The sequence below is a fragment of the Panthera onca genome, chromosome D3, assembly GCF_046562875.1.
Source record: "Panthera onca isolate mPanOnc1 chromosome D3, mPanOnc1 haplotype 2, whole genome shotgun sequence".
Lineage (NCBI taxonomy): Eukaryota > Metazoa > Chordata > Mammalia > Carnivora > Felidae > Panthera > Panthera onca.
The window spans coordinates 8,741,601-8,760,334 of NC_138350.1; the positions used below are offsets into that span (position 1 = coordinate 8,741,601).

General features: G+C 44.1%; 1 protein-coding gene across 7 annotated transcripts in view; it reads right to left on the bottom strand.

The window, feature by feature from the left end:
- The window catches only part of HECTD4 (HECT domain E3 ubiquitin protein ligase 4), a 190,999-nt gene that overhangs the window by 56,811 nt on the left and 115,454 nt on the right, over nucleotides 1–18,734 (bottom strand). For all 7 annotated transcript variants that reach the window (XM_078435786.2, XM_078435784.2, XM_078435785.2 and 4 more), the window contains 16 exons: nucleotides 18,206–18,439; nucleotides 17,028–17,220; nucleotides 16,396–16,500; nucleotides 15,807–15,895; nucleotides 15,251–15,426; nucleotides 13,003–13,138; nucleotides 12,750–12,891; nucleotides 12,483–12,649; nucleotides 9,362–9,508; nucleotides 8,565–8,749; nucleotides 6,137–6,290; nucleotides 4,934–5,214; nucleotides 4,525–4,714; nucleotides 3,414–3,495; nucleotides 1,554–1,756; nucleotides 523–658 (listed from right to left, as the gene is read on the bottom strand). In XM_078435786.2, the coding sequence (XP_078291912.1) occupies nucleotides 523–658; nucleotides 1,554–1,756; nucleotides 3,414–3,495; nucleotides 4,525–4,714; nucleotides 4,934–5,214; nucleotides 6,137–6,290; nucleotides 8,565–8,749; nucleotides 9,362–9,508; nucleotides 12,483–12,649; nucleotides 12,750–12,891; nucleotides 13,003–13,138; nucleotides 15,251–15,426; nucleotides 15,807–15,895; nucleotides 16,396–16,500; nucleotides 17,028–17,220; nucleotides 18,206–18,439 (2,620 nt within the window). The remainder of the gene's footprint in view (nucleotides 1–522; nucleotides 659–1,553; nucleotides 1,757–3,413; nucleotides 3,496–4,524; nucleotides 4,715–4,933; nucleotides 5,215–6,136; nucleotides 6,291–8,564; nucleotides 8,750–9,361; nucleotides 9,509–12,482; nucleotides 12,650–12,749; nucleotides 12,892–13,002; nucleotides 13,139–15,250; nucleotides 15,427–15,806; nucleotides 15,896–16,395; nucleotides 16,501–17,027; nucleotides 17,221–18,205; nucleotides 18,440–18,734) is intronic.

Here is an 18,734-nt window from a genome sequence, read left to right on the forward strand (position 1 = left end):
TCTTTGAGGACGTGCTATAAGGCACTCACTTGAAAAATGACAGTGGGAAAATGGGAATTGATTACAGATCCCCAGATTTTAGGAAACTAGACTTCTGTTTGTAGTGATGAATTACTGATAGAGCAGTCTGGGGGTATAAATCACAGGGACCTCCTCAGGACTCAGTAAATACACGTAACAAATCCAATAAACCAAGGCTGTGTGATTTCCTAGTGTCAGTACCAATCAAACACAAGCAAAGAGAAACAAGGAGTTCCGTTCTTTCCCTGAGAATACAGTCCGGTCTTCTGCAAAATTAGAACTGGCAGCGACAGGGGACATAGATTAACAGAGGTGAAACCACTAAACCAAAGCAAATATGTGGTGTTGGTGGGGGTGGGAGAACAGCTAACCAGTCTGTCTGGCCAATTTGGGAAATCTCTCTTTACTAGAATAGGACCCTTGCTAGGCAGGATTCAAATGCTGAAACAGAACACAAACTTCCTCCTCGCTTCCTCGATTAGGCAGTGACACCGTGCTAACCTTTTCTGCTGTCGTGGTCCATATCTGAGCAGCATTTGACTCGGGTGCCATCAGCAAGCTATGAAGCAAGGCAATCACCTCTGCGGCCATGCTGTTTGCCACGTGCCCGCTGATGAAGGGTCGGACGGGGTCAGTCCTGCAAGCGTCAGGAGGGAAAGGGTCAATGCCCAGGGATGGTTAAGAATGCAGATGGGGGGCTTTTAGGGTTATCATCAGATGGAAAATTTTTCTAATCATACAGGAAAAAGTGGATTCATTGAGAAAAAGAGATGCTAAATTATCATCAGGAAAAGAAAAATCACTTCATTCATATTCCTTCCGGTAGCTGAAGAATCCTCTGAAACAACACACCTCAACCTTGAACTGCGTAAACCGTCAGGACTGAGGGAAGATGCCTAATTCCTGGCTTGAAAGAATAGAACACCTTGCAGACTTGTTGGAGGCAACACTCACTCCTCTCTACTCCTTAGAGGTTATTGTATACAGTTGGGCTGGTGGGAAGTATCGTTTGGAAGAAACAGAGGCAGTAAGACCTGAGTTTACTAATGCTCAGAAAAGCCGTAGCTGGTGTTCCTGGTGGTGGCCTTTCTCAGAAATACAACCCTCTGGGGGCGCCTGGGTGGCTTGGTCGGTTAAGCTTCCGACTTCAGCTCAGGTCATGATCTCACGGTCTGTGAGTTCGAGCCCCGCGTCGGGCTCTGTGCTGACAGCTCAGAGCCTGGAGCCTGTTTCAGATTCTGTGTTTCCCTCTCTCTCTGCTCCTCCCCCGTTCATGCTCTGTCTCTCTCTGTCTCAAAAATAAAATAAAACGTTAAAAAAAAAAAAAAAATTTAAGAAATACAACCCTCTGGCTATAGCTGCCCACTTGGCCAGCAGTGCCACCCTATTTACCCGGCCACAACCTCGGCTGGGTATTTTAAGCCCTCAGTCCTCGTTTTCTGGCAGGTCGAGGGGATGACAGACGATAAAAACCCAAACCACAAGTCCATTACAAAGTAGCTCTGAAAAAAACGTGGACAGGGAAAGACTACCTTGCGAGCTCCGAGTTCCTCTCTCGGCAAATGGAGGTCTGGGCGGTTTTCTTCTTGTCGCCTGTGGACAGTCCGCTCACGGTCTCTGGGTTGATGGACTCTACAGGTGGCCCAACGCTGACGATGAGGCCAGACTGTGCCCACTTGGTTGCCTTCCGAAGAGCGGCTGCGGCCTCTTCTGTAATCACTTCACAGCAGCCGCCCTGGAGGGAGGTTTGAGACAGTCACCACACTCAGCTTCCTTACCTGTTAAAGCCTGCTTCCCGGTTACCAAGGCAACCCGGGCTCATTTCTAAAAATTCACATGTCAAAATACTATGTGTAGAAAGTTAATTTCCCATAAACATCCCATGTCCTCACCCAGTCACACAATTGTTAGTCCTCTAGATTTGTTTCCATGTAGTTTTTTTTTTTTTTTTAATGTTTATCCATTTTTGAGAGAGGAGAGACAGAGCATGAGTGGTGATGAGGGGCAGAGAGAGAGGGAGACACAGAATCCGAAGCAGGCTCCAGGCCCTGCGCGGTCAGCACAGAGTCCAACGCGGGACTCGAACCCATGAACCATGAGATCATGACCTGAGCTGAAGTCGGACACTTAACCAACTAGCCAGCCAGGCGCCCCTATTTCCATGCAAATTTTGGCATACATAATCATGGATCTCACTTCACACAGTTTTTCTATTTATTTTTATCAGTTAACAAAAATATCACGTGTTTTGATATCAGTATATACAGATCTACCCAGCTCTTTATATAGTTGTATGGTATTTCATTGTATGCATATAATTTAAATTTTTAAATTAAAAAAAAACCTGAGGTATAATTGACACATAACAATTTGTTTAATCAATCCCGTATTTAGGGGTACTTTGTTTTCTTATCAACAGAACATGAAAAGCATGGTTGTATCTAGATACTTGAGAAGGACTATTTACTCTCATCTTGACTGCAACGGGTATTCTCAATCTTAACTTCGTGTGACAGATGAAAAAGGATATATTACTATTTTTAATCCTTTGTTGTGTAATTTGTAAATGTGGGCATATTTTTCTATTTTTTATGAGCTATGTGTCTTTATTTCTTATCTATTACTCTTTTAACCTTTCACATGTGATCCTTTTAAAGTATTATTAGGCTACAAAACTTCATTTTTTATTTCTTACTCTTAGAGCGAGAGAGAGCATGTGTGCAACGGGTGAGAGGGGCAGAGGGAGAGACAGAATTGTAAGCAGGCTCCACACTCAGCATGGAGCCCGATGCGGGGCTCGATCCCATGATTGTGGTATCATGACCCAAGCCAAAATCAAGAGCCAAAATCAAGAGTTGGACGGTCAACTGACTAAGCCACCCAGGTGTCCTGCAGTTTTAGGCTGCAAAACTTTTTTTTTAATGTTTATTTTTGACAGAGAGAGACAGAGGGCAAGTGGGGGAGGTGTAGAGACAGGGAGACACAGAATCCAAAGCAGGCTCTAGGCTCTGAACTGTCAGCACAGAGTCTAACGCAGGGCTCGAACCCACAGACTGTGAGATCATGACCTGAGCTGAAGTCGGACACTTAGGCAACTGAGCCACCCAGGTGCCCATAGGCTGCACAACTTTCTTAACAGAACTAAGAAAAAACTTCTAGGTCAAAACCAAGAGGTCTCTTTTATATTTTAACATTAATGACAAATTGATTCTAACTAGTTCTCTTGAAAACAGCTTCAGTTAAGCCAGTAACTTCGATTTCTCACCCTGCCTCCTTGTGGTAACTTGAATTTTTTTTTTTTTTTTTTTAAGTGTCTCTTGAAAACCCAAAGCATGGTAAGTGCCCTTCAATCGTGGGTCTTGTCAGGGCAAATATTTCCGTATCGGGTTTACCTTCGTCATGTCTCGATCCATTTTCACAACTTTCTCCATGTTGGCGCCAGTGCCAAGTCGGAAGGGCCGTCCTTCGGAGCTACTAGAAGGGAAGGCAGAGAGAGGGGGCCATCTTACGGGCAAGGTCAAGGTGGCACTGCATGCCCGTGGGGCCACCTAGTGCTGGTCGGAGCTGAACAAACTCGAGACTCCGAACCTATGATCCCAAGAAGGCCTGGGAGGCGCTCGGGAAGTGGTCTAAATCCCAAAGTGAGGGGACTTTAACTGCAGCATGAATTGGATGCCTCGGTGTGAATGACTGGATGTTTCTGACAACTCAGCTTCCTCTGCCTCTCCGAACACTCCTTCACCAAATTTGCACTCTAAAATCCTGCAACGCCCAAGAATGCTTCTTGGTGATTTCCGCATCTAGCAGGACCTGCCCGGCCCTATTGGTTCATACAGTAGCCCAGGAGTGCTTCCAGCTGCCATGATGGCAGATAAGGGACCAATTATGAGGAGGACACCATCGTCCAATCATTTATCTGGAGAAAAAAGTCTTCCGCCTGAGACATACACAGGTGTCCTCAACTCCCTCGTGTGCTGTGGTAGGCCTTCCCATCGCCCGGGCTCCCACTAACAGGGCCCCGGAGGTCTGTAATCTTTGGACAGTACGTATATTTGTACTTTCCCGTCGAGCAATCATACCATTCACCTTCAGTGAATTAAAGTTTTAAAAAGTTTCTCTTATTTCTCCACCTCACAGTCAATGGTATCCTTAAACTGACCAATGGCTGAAAGATGCCAATAACTAAAACCAGCCTGCGTCATTCCTTCTCGAAGCCCAAATCACACTGCAGGCTCTCCACCGAGCACAAACAATACATTCTCAACAGGGCTTTTGCTCTCTGTTGGGTCTGAAGAAACAGTACCGAGTCACGGATAACAGCTTGTACTCTGCGGTCAGAGGCCTGCGTCTGTGATTCAGCTCTGCCTCAGTTTCTCCACTGTAACAACAGGGATGCCAGGAATAGCGGTTGCTTCTTAGGGTTGTCAAGAGGGTGGAGATAGGTGATGTACATAAGGGGCTTACAGAGTCTGAGGACACAGAGCTATTACAATCATCAGTTACCTCAGTAACGGCTGGAGGACCTCATGGGACGACTGGTCTTCCCGCTTGTGGATAAAGATAGATAGCTTGCCATCCACTGCTTCACTCTCTTCTCCAGGATCTTTATCTCCTTTTAAGGAACTCTTGGGACTGGTTTTCGTCAACGTAGTGTCAGGTTCAGAAGCAGTTGGAGAGAGAACTGTCTGACATCCTTTAAAAGCAAACAGAAAAATCACAACGTTATTTGTGCAGCTCCCCGGCACAGGGCAAGCTCAGATTTTGGAGTCTCTCTTCCTCCCTGTCCCTTCTCCTCCTGTCTCATCATAGGAGGCACAGCGGCAGCTACAGGTGATAGACCGTGGGAAGCTCAGTCTGGCCTGCCCCGGGAAGTGGGTGCCACAGCGCCCTGCTGGGACCGGGAGCTGCTCACCTGGGACCACGTAATCTGCCAGCTTTGCTAAGAGCAAGGAGGCTATCTTGGACGCTGGGTCGCTGGGATCCTCCTGCTCACTGTTTAGGGAGGGAACGGAGTAGCTCCACGGTGGGAGCTCCACGTTGCCACAGTCTTCCACGCTCATCAGCGGGAGCGCCGCCCGGCACAGCTGAAGGATGATAAGGACGAGCTTTGGAGATGGGCGCTGGTCAAGCAGCAGGGAGAGGAGTTTGGACACACAAGCTGGCTGGCTCAGGATGGCTTTACCTATGTGACTCCTGGAAAGAGGGAAGAAAAGGCACATGACACTGGGCATGTTGGTCTGCAGAAGCTCAGACGTGAGAGTTCCCTAAATGAGGACGAACAAACGGATTCACGAGGAAGACACACATTCGGCATTGTGTTTTTATAAAGGAGATCTGAATCTGAGCTTTTCTGTAAATATCTAATGAAGGCTCACAAGCGACCACTCAAAACGAAACATTTCTGAGCAGCTGCTGATGCCCAATGTTTACTTAATTGCGATGCTACAGTTCAGCATGATTCACAGGGCACTACGACTCTGAAATCCAAACTAGGAGACTTTCCGTTTAACCTTTTATTCCTTTTTAAGGGGTGCTTCAAGACCAAAGATACCACACAGTATTGCATAAGCCTCAACAGTCTGCAATCTGTCCCAGCTGAACCTGTGACATCTCACTGAGAAGAAAACCAAGTCGAGCAGAAACCAAAGAACAGCAGCCTTATGTAGACAAGCCGCTGTGGACCTCACCACTCACCCAGGATGTTATCAACCAACTGCCCCCCCCCCCCCCAGATTATCTTCTTTCTGAAGACACGGTATGAGAACATGAGTCAGTTACAGGTCCTGACTGATTATTCTTTACCTTGCTCTATGATGAGGGTAAGGACTTGGGGTCACTTAATGCAACTGTACCTACTTGAAAGGCTAACAGCTGTTGGCAGCAAAACATTAAAGCAAATGATATCATCTTATAATGTAGGTATTCACCTAAATAATCCTCACACTTTGGAACTACTATTTTTCCAATGCTTTTCTTCTCTATTGTTCTTGAAGCAGGAGCAGGTCAGGATGGCCTCATAATTTAGACGTTTCAAAGACAATCACCACCCAAAGGAACCCCAATCATTCAAGAGGAAAGCCGCTTTCTGCCACAGCTCCGGCTGGGCCTCCCATACCTTGAGAGATCATTGAGAAGACTAAGGACATCCTGGAGGGCATCGTTCCCGGCGGCCTGGTTGCCACAGCACTCAGTTGCTCGGGCAAGATGGTTGGTGAGAAGGCTGGACACCTGACGGGCCAGCCCTGAGTGCACGGCCTCTGTGGAGCCACCTACAGAGTTTAAAAAAAAAAGAAAGAAAGAAAGAAAAAGGAAAAAAAAAAAAAGAAAAAAGAAAAAGCAAGGTGAGAACCCGAGGAAGCCATGGCGAGCCTGCAGGCATGGTGAATCCTCCCTCTCACCCTCCCTGCATTAAAGCCCTCCTCTTGCCCAATCTTTTCTCTAACCTACTCAGTATTCCATTAGCTACCAAAATAGTGTCTCCTCATTAGATAACATCTGCACGTAAAAAATAATGATTTAATGTTGGGACAAGACATTATTTTTAATGAAAACCGAATAGAATTCACACAAATCTAAGGAACATATTTTGATTAATATGGAAGAATCACCATTTTCTTCCTGTGATGAAAACCTGTTGATTTTTATTTTGTTTTGAAAAAAAATTTTTTAACATTCATTTTTGAGAGACAGAGTGTGAGCAGAGGAGGGACACAGAGAGAGGGAGACACAGAATCGGAAGCAGGCTCCAGGCTCTGAGCTGCCAGCACAGAACCCGATGTGGGACTTGAACTCACAAACCTTGAGATCATGACCTGAGCCGAAGTTGGACGCTTAACTGCCTGAGCCACCCAGGTGCCCCTAATTTTTTTTTTTTTTTTTGGTAGGCTCCACACCCAGCGTGGAGCCCACCATGGGGCTTGAACTCCCGACCCTGAGATCAAGACCTGAGCTGAGATCAAGAGTCAGACACTTAACTGACTGAACCACCCAGGGGCCCCGAAAACCTGTTGATTTTTAAAACCCCCATCCTACCTCTCCTCAAACACAATTAAAGACCTTTTGGGATCTTTCCATTTTCACTGTAGATCCAGAGGTCCCTCCCCGCACCAAGCAGCTCTTGTAAAAAGCCACACAAATTAGCTGTCATTTCCTCAACTTTCTATGCTGTCTTGGACCCCTGTGCCTACACACACTGTTTATTTCTACATGAAAACGTTCTTTATCCTGTAAGAATAACTCACATGTCACCTTCTTGGGGAAGCTTTGCCCAATCTCTAGCATAGCTGGTCTGTAGAAACCTCTGTGCTCCCTCCGCACTTCACGTGCACCTAAAATATGGCACTGATCACACTGTAATCATTTGTTCATTGGTCTATTTCCCCCACTGCACCCTATTTCTTAAGAGTAAGAGCAAAGTCTTGTTCATCTTACGCCTGGCTCTCGACAATAAAGTGCACAGTGAATGAATAAATAGAGAAGTCAACAAGCTGCATACGCAGGCCTGGGATATTATGGGATATTCAACTTCACTTTTTCAACTGGATTGGTAAAAACAGAATTTGGAAATGGCACTTGAAAATGCAACTAAACCATTTCATAAGAGTATTTATTTGGAGACTGTTAGCAGAATTGACAAAAAGGAAATGAGGTATCTTTTCAATTTGCTGGCTTACTGTACTCTTTCAGGTGATTATCATTCCCCATCCCCCCACCTCCCCAGCCACAGCTTTACTGAGGTATGACTGACAAATACAAGTCGTACACAATTTAGGTGGTTCAATGTGCATTTTTTAAAAGGTCTACATGATTATAGATATGTATATATACTCTGAAAGGATTACGGCGATCTAGTTAATATACCCACCACCTCACTAATTACCTGTGTGTTTGTGTGTGTGTGTGTGTGTGTGTGTGTGTGTGTGTGTGTGTGTTGTGTGGAGAACTTATTCACTTTGTAACTGGAAGTTTGACCCTCTGACCTACATCTTCCCATTTCCTGCTCCTCCTAATATTCTTAGCAGCCACCATTCTACTCCTGGTTTCTAGGAGTTGGCTTTTTTCTTTGTACTTAAAAAATTTTTTTTAATGTTTATTATTTTTGAGAGAGAGAGAGAGAGACAGAGTGCAAGTCAGGGAGGTGTAGAGAGAGGGAGACACAGAATCTGAAGCAGTCTCCAGGCTCTGAGCTGTCAGCACAGAGCCCGACATGGGGCTCGAACTCACAGAATGTGAGATCATGACCTGAGCTGAAGTCAGATGCTCAACCGACTGAGCCACCCAGGCGCCCCACAGGAGTTTGGCTTTTTTAGATTTCACATATAAGCAAGATCATTCAGTACTTGTCTTTCTGTGTCTGGCTTATTTCATTTAGCACAATGCCCTCTAGGCTAGGATATTATTTAACGTCAGTGTAGCCATAAATTTCCAGAGAACCATGCTGACGAAGAGGCTCTCCTGAAATCATTAATTGATTAAACCCATAATTAAATAAACACATCAACAGAAGAAATCAATGAATTCTAAAACAGGATCCTGCTTCTTACCTTCTTCTTTTTCCCACTCAACGCAGCGGTTGGCAAGCACCTGGAACGCTGCCCAGGCCATGGTGGCTACCTTCTGTTTCTTGGTTTGTTTCTCACTGGAGCCGGACTCCGTCTGACTGCTCAAGCTACACAGTCGGTCCATGAGCTGCACAAGGCCACTGCGAACCAGGCACTTCTCTTCACTCCTGGGCCAGGCAGGAAGGGTACATGAAATAAACATAACTGACCAACCCTCAGGAAACTCTCACTTAAGATCCAGGTTATCAAAGGGGCAGAAAACATGCCAGTATCCTTCTTTACCGCCACATATAACCAAACACAAAAATACTTCTTTACAGTGAGGATTTCCTTCATAAATAAGAAACTTCAAGTTCTGGCTTGTTCATATAGAATAGCCAAGTAAAAACAGAAGGTTGCTATAACAGAAAAAAAGTTGTATATTTTATCACGAGGGGATTCATAAGGGTACTGAGAAAATAAATGTGCATTTGCAAAAAAATTTTTGCTGAACATATTAAATAATTTCCTAGAGGCCTTTTTCTTTCCTTCAAACCTCTACTTTTTGACCATGTGATAGAATCCCTATTGGCCGCTTTTGATCATGTAGGAATTCAATAATATGGAATTTACATAGAAACGCTAGGTGTCTGTCAGGAGGTAAACTCATTTAATCACAGTGATAGTGTCACCGGATAATCAAAGCAAAAAAACCCCAGGGAATTTTTTAATTTAGAAGTATTTTTATTTAAGCAACTACACTGCAATGCAATTCACCCACAGTAAAAAGCCTTGCTTACCTGGTATAAGGTATGGTACACAAGAGTCCGATGCTATTTGCACATGCGATAGGGTAACGAGCACACAGAGAAACCACAGAGGTCATGGTCTCGCCAAAGGCTTCCTGGACCTGCTCGACCATCCCACCACAGGTTAATTCTTCAATTCTATGAAACAGAACCAAAGTGCAGGCTTCCTGAGCCATGGCAAGTGACCGTGAACGTAAGAGCAGGCACGTTCTGAGAAACCCAAGAGTGTCTAGATGAATCCCGAACTGAAGGGATGTTAGAGATCACCAGTGTTCCCCAGACTGTGGGACCACAGAAGACTGTTAGGCAGCATTTCTTAAGTTGCCTCAAACACAATGCCCATGCTCTAGAGAAGTGTGGGGAATCCTAGGCTAAGTCAAGTCAAGCAGGGTTCTCTACCGTAGGACTACTCGGAGCCTTACAAGGTTAAGGTCCACAATAACTCTAAGAGCAAGAGAATGGTACCCAACATTTCCCAAACGTATTTAATAATGAAACCATTTGAAACAGGCCTGCAATATCCTATGCAGCACTGAATTCCGTAAATGTAATTGTACTCATGAGAAAATCAAGGCCCAAATAGATTAGCTAAGTGTCCTTGTCAAGTTCACACTGTGATTATTAGCAGAGTATGAGAATCCAATTGATATGAACTAAGACTTTCCCAGTGTAAAAACACAACCTGGGGGCGATTCTACAGCAATTAATATTAGTTGAAAACTGGAACTATCCGGAGTCATCTACAAAGACAGGCCATAGAATACTGTTTATAATAACAAAAATAAATAAAACCTAAGGATGAAAAGTAGGGATTGAGCCATAAATAAAGGTTCGGGAATACGATGCAGTGGCTACACAGCCACTAGAGACATTACAGGAGGGATCTATGGTTAGAATAAAGACAGAACAAATACACTAGAGTGTTAACAGGTTTTATCTTGAGATGCTGGATTTACAGGTGATTTTCTACTTTACACTTTGGGATTTTCTGCATTTTTTCAAATGTTTGACCTATGACATTAACGATTGACGGAAAAAGGAATAATGCTACCAGGGTTGTGGAGAAATTATTCTGGATGGGGCGCCAGGGTGGCTCAGTCGGTTAAGCGGCCGACTTCAGCTCAGGTCATGATCTCGTGGTCCGTGGGTCCGAGCCCCGCGTCGGGCTCTGGGCTGACGGCTCAGAGCCTGGAGCCTGTTTCAGATTCTGTGTCTCCCTCTTTCTCTGACCCTCCCCCATTCATGCTCTGTCTCGGTCTCAAAAATAAATAAACGTTAAAAAAAAAATGGATAAGAAAAATTATTCTGGAAGTAAGCTGTGGTAGCCAGTGCTACTCACTGTGCCTTGTGGCTTCCCTTTGGTTGGATGAGCATGTGACCAGCCTGGCCAATAAGCCAGAGCTCTGACAAGGGGACGGACAGCTTTTGAGACAGCGGCCGCCTCCTCTACTGGGCTCCTGGGAGTGTCATGGGCTGGGGCGCACCTGCGCTGGACATGAGCAAGCACTGAAGTTTTGTTTTGTAAACACGGAGATCTGGGAGGGTTTTGCTTCCAAAGAATAACTTGGCCTCTCCTGATGGACACAGAAATTTCTCAAGATATTCATGCGAGCTCTTGCTAGTTAACACATTTTGCTCCAGCCACTGACCCCTGCTTATTGGCCAGAACTCCTCAAAGAGCTGTCAGGAGACACAAGCAGCCCCAAGCATCTACTCTAGGACCTGCAGACAAATGCCTTTTCTGTTTCTATCTGAAGATCTTTGAAGCCCAGTAGGGAGCAGTATAGAAAAACTCCTCACAAATACAAAATGTTCTCCAAAATCTACAACTAGGTTTTTAGAAATTAATTTCGCCAAGGGGCGCCTGGGTGGCTCAGGTCACGATCTCGAGGTTTGTGACATCGAGCCCTGCATCGGGCTCTGTGCTGACAGTGCAGAGCCTGGAGCCTGCTTCGGATACTGTGTCTCCCTCTGTCTACCCTTCCCCCATTGGCACGCGCTGTCTCAAAAATAAACATTAAAAAACAAATTTTAAAAGAAATTGATCCAGTAAAATAAGCACAAAAGTACACAAAAATATAGGTGTAAGAATGTTACTACATCACTGCTATTAATGCAAAAATAAAACAAAACAGAAAAAATGAAGGAGGGTAAGAGAAAATGAACCATGTGTCCACCAGAAGGGGATGAGTTAAATAAGACGTAGCCATCCATATAACAGAGGTCCATGAAGTTCTTAAAAATGATAAAGCAGGGGTGCCTGGGTGGCTCAGCCAGTTAAGCATCTGACTCTGGATTTTGGCTCAGGTCATGCATCTCACGGTTCATGGGATCGAGCCCCATGTTGGGCTCTGCACTGACAGTGCAGTCTTCTTGGGATTCTCTCTCTCTTTCTGCCCCTCCCCACTCATGCAGGTGCTTTCTCTCTCTCAAAACAAACTTTAAAAAGAAACTATAAAGTTGGGCACCTGGGTGGCTCAGTTGGTTAAGCATCTGACTTTGTCTCAGGTCATGATCTCACAGTTCGTGAGCTCAAGCCCCGTGTCAGGCTCTGTGCTGACGGCTCGGAGCCTGAAGCCTGCTTCCGATTCTGTGCCTCCCATTCTCTGCCCCTCCCCCACTCACGGTCTCGGTCTCGGTCTCTCTCTCTCTCCTTAAAAAATAAACATTAAAAAAAATTTTTTTTAACTATAAAGCAGACCTTGAAGTAATGACATGAAAAGAGATATATCCAACATATATGAGCAAAACAATTCTCATAGCAGTGTTCTATTGTAGTATAATATAATCTGAATTAAGGGGAAAAAAAATCACACACATACATACTTCTGTGTACAAGGAGAAACAGCCATTTATGTGTGTGTAGTTGATACAACAAGCTCTTAGTTAACAGGGTGGAATTCAGAAGAGGAGGAATAAAGGGACTTTGTTACACATGCTGCAATTGTTAAAAAAAATTGCGGAATACTTTTACAAAAATAAAAATAAAGATATTGTTTTAGGGGAAAACGTTAGCAAATACCCCTGTCTAAAATACGGCCTCATGAATAATCTTTGGAATGCCTCTTGCACACTCCAGACAGGATGGTATGAACTAATAGAAACAACTGACCTGGGTCCTCCCTGAAGGACCATCGTCACTGGACCCACGAGGTGCGTCACACCCCCAACGCGCACAGCAGCCGTCAGCAATTCCCGCATGTGCACTAGGGCCTGCTTGCGAGTATTTCCCCTCCGCCACCTCGTCTGTGCAGCCAAAAGAAAGCTGCTGCTGGACACCTGAAATGCATGAGAAGGAAGTCCACCTGACTCTTGCTGACTGCCACAGGCCCCCACGCCATTAGGCGGTATTCCTCTGTATTCAGCAAAATGGACATACAGCTTGGTCAGGGTTGGTGCCGATGAAAGCAAACAGCTGCCCCAGCAGGACGCTGTAGGTGGGCTTGTCCCTGCTGTCCTCGATGGCCAGTGACTGCAGGAGTGTGAAGGAGCTGCTGCGGTGGCTGGTCACGTGGCGCCGCCTATGGGAAAGCAAAACAGCGCTAGGTCACAAAAGCAGAAATTCAGGGAGTGTGTTTTGATGACTGTCTTCAGCTCACGTGGGAATCCAACCTTGGCCATTAGTCATTTACCTCTGATTTGCTCGAGTAAATTCCAAATCTTCATTACCAATCATTTCCAGGTCAGAAGGAGCCGACATGCTGCGAAGAAAAACAGGCTGCCGCACAGCATGAGATATCACCTTTGTTTCTGAAGCTGATTTACAAGCTGAAACAGAAAGCAATAAAAAGGTTGGCGTATCTGCTATCCGATTTGTAAGGACAGCAACAACAGCTACGCTATCAGTCTAAGAAAGATACTCTTTGCTTTCTAGGAGACTTCAGGATTCTCTAGGAGGTTCTAATCCAGCCAGCATTGCACACTGGTGACTTTCAGGCCCATTCTTTAAAATCAAGATATTAGGGTTAGAAAAGCATTTTAGTGTGAAAAACTAGAATCTTTCTTATTAAATTGGGTTTCAAAAAAAAGGCTGAAAGATTTAATTTCATAAACTCTCAATGTTCACCTTCATATAAGCGTTCTTAAAAGCCAGAGAGGACAGAGACAGTAATTTCTAGAATAAAAAATTTCTTAACTGAAACAAATCCAAATACTGGTTTTTTGTTTGTTTTGTTTTTTTTCAGAGACAGCCTTTGTTCCCCCTTTAATCCCAGATTTATTCAGCTGATTTACTGACGTTTGCTAGTACCTTGGCTTTGATCATAGCTGGTGCGAGTAAATATCACACTTGAGCTAGAATCCAACTGGCCCTTCCTCTAAAATATACTCCTTAACGCTATCCAGGAAACTAGTTGTGTTATAGAAGAATATTTAATGGAAGATGACAAAACTACATATTAAGACCATCTAAGAAAAAAAAAAAAAGTCAAGGTTATTTTGAATTGGTCTTACGAATGGTTAGGGGCACCTGGATGGCTCAGTCGGGTAAGTGTCTGACTTCGGCTCAGGTCATGATCTCATGGTTCATGAGTTCGAGCCCCATCTCAGGCTCTGTGCTGACAGTCCAGAGCCTGGAGCCTGATGCAGATTCTGTCTCCCTCTCTCTCTGCCCTTCCCCCACTCATTCTCTCTCCCTCTCCACCCCCCCCCCCAATAAATAAAACATTAAAAAATTATTTAAAAAAGAATGGTTAGACAGCTTCAGTCTTAAAAAATAGTTTTTGAAGATGTTATTGCTCAGCAAACTATTGGTTCATGATCTCTGATGGAAAGAACCTCTTGGAAAGCATCATCAGCCTTACTAACCTAAGTCTTTCTATAGGACCTTGAATTAACCAAAGCTCAGTGTGACTAAGGACGTGGTCAGCACACCGTCTCAGTATGTGATCACACTACACACCCTGGTACACATCCCTGGATGTTCTCAGCCAACAGTATCCTTTCACTAGGGGGTCAGAAACCTGAGTCCCCCTGGACTTCTCTCCCATGCGAGGGGAGCCCTGGGCCCATCAGCTGGGATGAAAACAGTTTGCTTGCTTGGCAGGGTCCATCGGGTCAGACAACACAGAGTCTCCTGTTTATTCATCCTCTCTCTCAAGGTAAGAAATAACACTTGTTGGGGTGCCCAGGTGGCTCAGTCGGTTGAGCGTCCGACTGTGGCTCAGGTCATGATCTCACAGCTCATGGGTTCGGGCCCCACATCGGGCTCTGTGCTGACAGCTCGGAGCCTGGCGCCTGCTTCGGATTCTGTGCCTCCCTCTCTCTCTGTCCCTAACCCACTCACATTCTGTCTCTGTCTCTCTCAACAATAAAGAAACATTAAAAAAAAAAAAAAATTAAAAAAAAAAAAAAAAGTAGTAACACTGGTCATTACAAGCTATGCCCAGGGTTGGGGATCAGGCTTAAGAAAGAAGACTCATTGATTTTCCTGAGGAATGTCCTTTCAGGCTAACAATTAAAATGTGACCAGGAAAAAAACAGTGAAACTGATGTTAGAAGGTTCCACATAATGACTATATGTGCAATATAAACTCGGCTTTAAGAGGAAAATGTGATGCATTACAAGATTCATAATGTTGACTAATTATGCACATTACTATGAAAGCAACAAGCCCAAAACTAAAAATCCACGTTACTGGGCTCCCAAGATGCTCCCAAGAAACACCGAGTAAGGCAGGTGAGGAGGCACACCTGACGCTCAGACGGACTCACAAGCCACCACATGAATTCGATGAGAAAGTAAAAGGTAGAATAAAAAAATGCTGAAATTTCTTTTTCTCCTTCCTATGAGAACACAAGAGTGATTTCTCTTTAAGGAGCTGGTGTGTATTTTCTACAAACGGGCTAGTGCAGAGAGCCCGTGCAGGGCTGGCTTTGTACCCGGAGTTTCTGCAGGGGTCCCCGAGATGCTTCTTGTGAGGCCGGACTGGGCCGCAATGGTGACATGTAACAGCAGCTCGGCTCGGTTCATCAAACTCTTGACTAACGTCTTCGTTTTAGCCAGTGGGTGCGACGGTTTCTGAGTAAGAGAATTCACTTCTTGTAGGAACTTCTCCCTGGAAGGAAAGGCTAATGTGCATTTAGTCGTTCTCAGCTTCACCGAAACCCAAGTTTCGTAATTATAAAGGATACGAGAAGATAGGGGGAGCCCAAGCCAAAGAAAGCTGAGAAATATCGCTCCCCTTCCCCCCTTCCCTATCAGAGAGGAGCAGGCTTGTCAACGGACCAGTGTCAGCTCCCTTTGCCCAGTTTCAGATGCACCTATGCTGACTTTTGAAGGCTAAGCTAAAAATTTCCATGTTTACAAACTGAGTTCCAACTCAAATATTCAGTGAATGCATCAGATTTTTAAGAAGTATCTCCTAAGAGTATACGTCATCACAGTGTAAGCATCACAGTAGTAAATTAGCTTTGTGTAGTTATTAACATCACTAACCTCAGTGACAGGACCATGTTTTCAAGATCATTTCCATCAAAGGAGACTTCCTTCATTGAACACAGAAGTTCTAGTTCTTTCATTTTGTTCTAAAGAAGGAAAAATCAAGAAAAGATGGTAGGCAGGATCTGCAAAAACTGAGTTTTACCGTTCATGTTAAAAGGAACAGAGAATCTCGGGGGGGGGGAGAAAACCCACCACCTCTGGTCCCTATTTGTACACCAGAGCACATTTGTAAGTAATTATTTGATATTTTAATGATTACAGATGGCACTGACTACTTTCTGAGGACTTCTCCAGTACCTATAACCGCCTTTTGTTTTTGAAGGCTTGGAAGCAAAATTTGACATTGCTGGTAACTTCCTGATAAAACTATTAATCAGTTAAGAACAGCCTAATGAATAATTTATTATTTGTATCATTGATACGTTGATCTAATCAATCTTATTTAATCTCTGTCAAGAATGGATACATTTTGGTGTGTGCGACATCTCAACAAGAATCATTATTTGGTCTCTACACATACATGATATATACCTTTGCACTGTAAATACCAAAGCCCCAGTGATCGAGCCTACAACTTGCTCACCTCATTAAAATGGTAATCATAGAAGAAGGGCATGTTGTTCTCCAGCTTCCCCTGCATGGCGTCATCAACCTCACTTTGCCATTTCTGTTCCAATTCTGCAACACTCTAATAGGTACATTAAAAAATAAAACAATGCGAGAATAGGGACAAAACAAAAACAAGTGCTATCTGCAAATTTGGAAATCTTAGTCCTAATGTTGCAAAACTTCAGGTCACTTTTTTTTTTTTTTTTTTTAAAGTAGGCTTTATGCCCAGCATGGAGCCCAATGTGGGGCCTCAGCTCACAGCCCTGAGATCAAGACCTGAGAGGGAGAATAAGAATCAGGTGCTTAACCAACTGAGCCACCCACATGCCCCTCAGGTCCCTTTTAGAACTTCATTACAGGGGCACCTGGGTGGCTCAGTCACTTAAGCGTCTGACTTTGGCTTCGGTCACAATCTCATGGCTCCTGAGCTCAAGCTCTGTGTCAGGTTCCGTGTTGACAGCTCCAAGCCTGCTTTGGATTCTCTCTCTCTCTCAAAAATAAACAAACATTAAGAACAATTTTTTTTAAAAACTTCATTACATTTCCAGGAAAGAAATTATTTCCAACAGTTGTAGGAGAAATCTAAGTGCTTTCGCCTTCACTTACCTGCAGTTGTCTCTCCATGGCATTGAGTTTCTTGAAGGTCTCTCCCATAATTTTACACAGTAAGTCATATTCCTCGGCATGTTCTTCTTGATACTGGAAATTTATTAGGGACTGCAGTGCATCGACCAAATTCAAGTGCTTAATAACACAGGAGACCACCATTTCCTCCATCACATCGGGCTGAATTACTTCTCTGTGATTACGAAGGAAATGAGTCAAGTATATGCCATGCTCTCAAATTACCAATCCCATATTCAATCAGTTGGAGGGTGTAGGCTTTGATTTAAATATATTAAATACATTAAACCACACCTTCTTTATTACAATAAAGAGGCACGACATGATGATGGCTTTCATATCAAGTTGGCAGTAATTTACTGTTTAACTGACAAAACTGACTTAAGCTGATAAAATGAAAATCAAAATTAAAGAGACTTCATTTTCTATAATTTGTATATTTTGTGTCGGAATTGTATTAAAGCTGGAATAGGTCTAAGGATTTAAAAAAAAAAAAAAAAAGATCTTTAGCACCATTTATGCACCATTACAGCTTGTGATATTTGGATGCTGGGCTGAAAATGAATGGTACTTCTGTCTCTTTCTTTTTAAATTTCAACTATTCTTAAAATTTTTCTCCCTGAAATGGGCAATCGTGTCTCAGAAGACAGGGCAGAGGCCACCAGACTTGAAGCAAGAATACTACAAAGACGTTTGCAACTGCACAACTTCATGTTCTACATCAAAGACCCCTCACCATCTCTCTGGACTAAGGAAACCCAAGTTGAGGACTAGGAGTAGACGGTCAAACCACCATGGAAAAACCTGTAACTTGTCAAACCTTCTCATGCCTCAGAATCTTATGGAAAACTGGTCAAAACATCGATTACTGGGCCCCATCCTCAGAGGTTCTGATCCACTAGGTAGGAGATGGGGCTCCAGAACTAACAAGCGCTCAGACAGTGTTAGCTGGAGGCCCACACCTTGAGACCTGAGGACCTGGAATACCACCTGGGGGTACTCCCCAGAGTATCTGGTTAGCATTCATAAGTAAATGCGCAATTAAAGGCTCACTTGCTAGACTGTAAAAAATTTACCACCCTCCCCCCCACCTTCCATTGTCTAAACAGTTTTGTTTTTTTTTTCCAATGGGAAAAGCAGAGCACCATTTAGCAACATACTTTATACTTGGTCTGAATTGAGGTCTAGCACGCCCAGAAATTTCCCTGAGCTTTATCATGATTCCTGGAGGCAGCCTGATCCGGGGCAGGTCAAAGTAGTTTCCAACAGGAGGCACGAGGACGTCAGAGGGGTAGGTGAATTCTCTGTCTTCTTCGATGGTCAGTGGCAGTGGAGATGGGCTTGGAGTAAGGGCAGGCGAGATCACGCCATTGGCCTCCACCTGCCACTGGCACCTGAACAGACAGAAAAGAGGATCTTCACTCCTCTTCCATCTGAAAAGAGCTACTTAAAGTTTGCAGATATACCAAACATCTGAAGGATCACATTATATGTTAGGTATTCATCAAGCCTTCCCCAGAAGCTAAGGAAAATGAGCACTATATGAAATCGCATCTTTGGGAATTTACCTTCTCCCCAACATTTTATTATGAAAACTTTTAAGTATATATAGCAAAGCTGAAAGCATTCCAAGGTTAACACCCATATACCCGCCGCCTAGATTCTAGAATAAACATTTTGATATGTTTG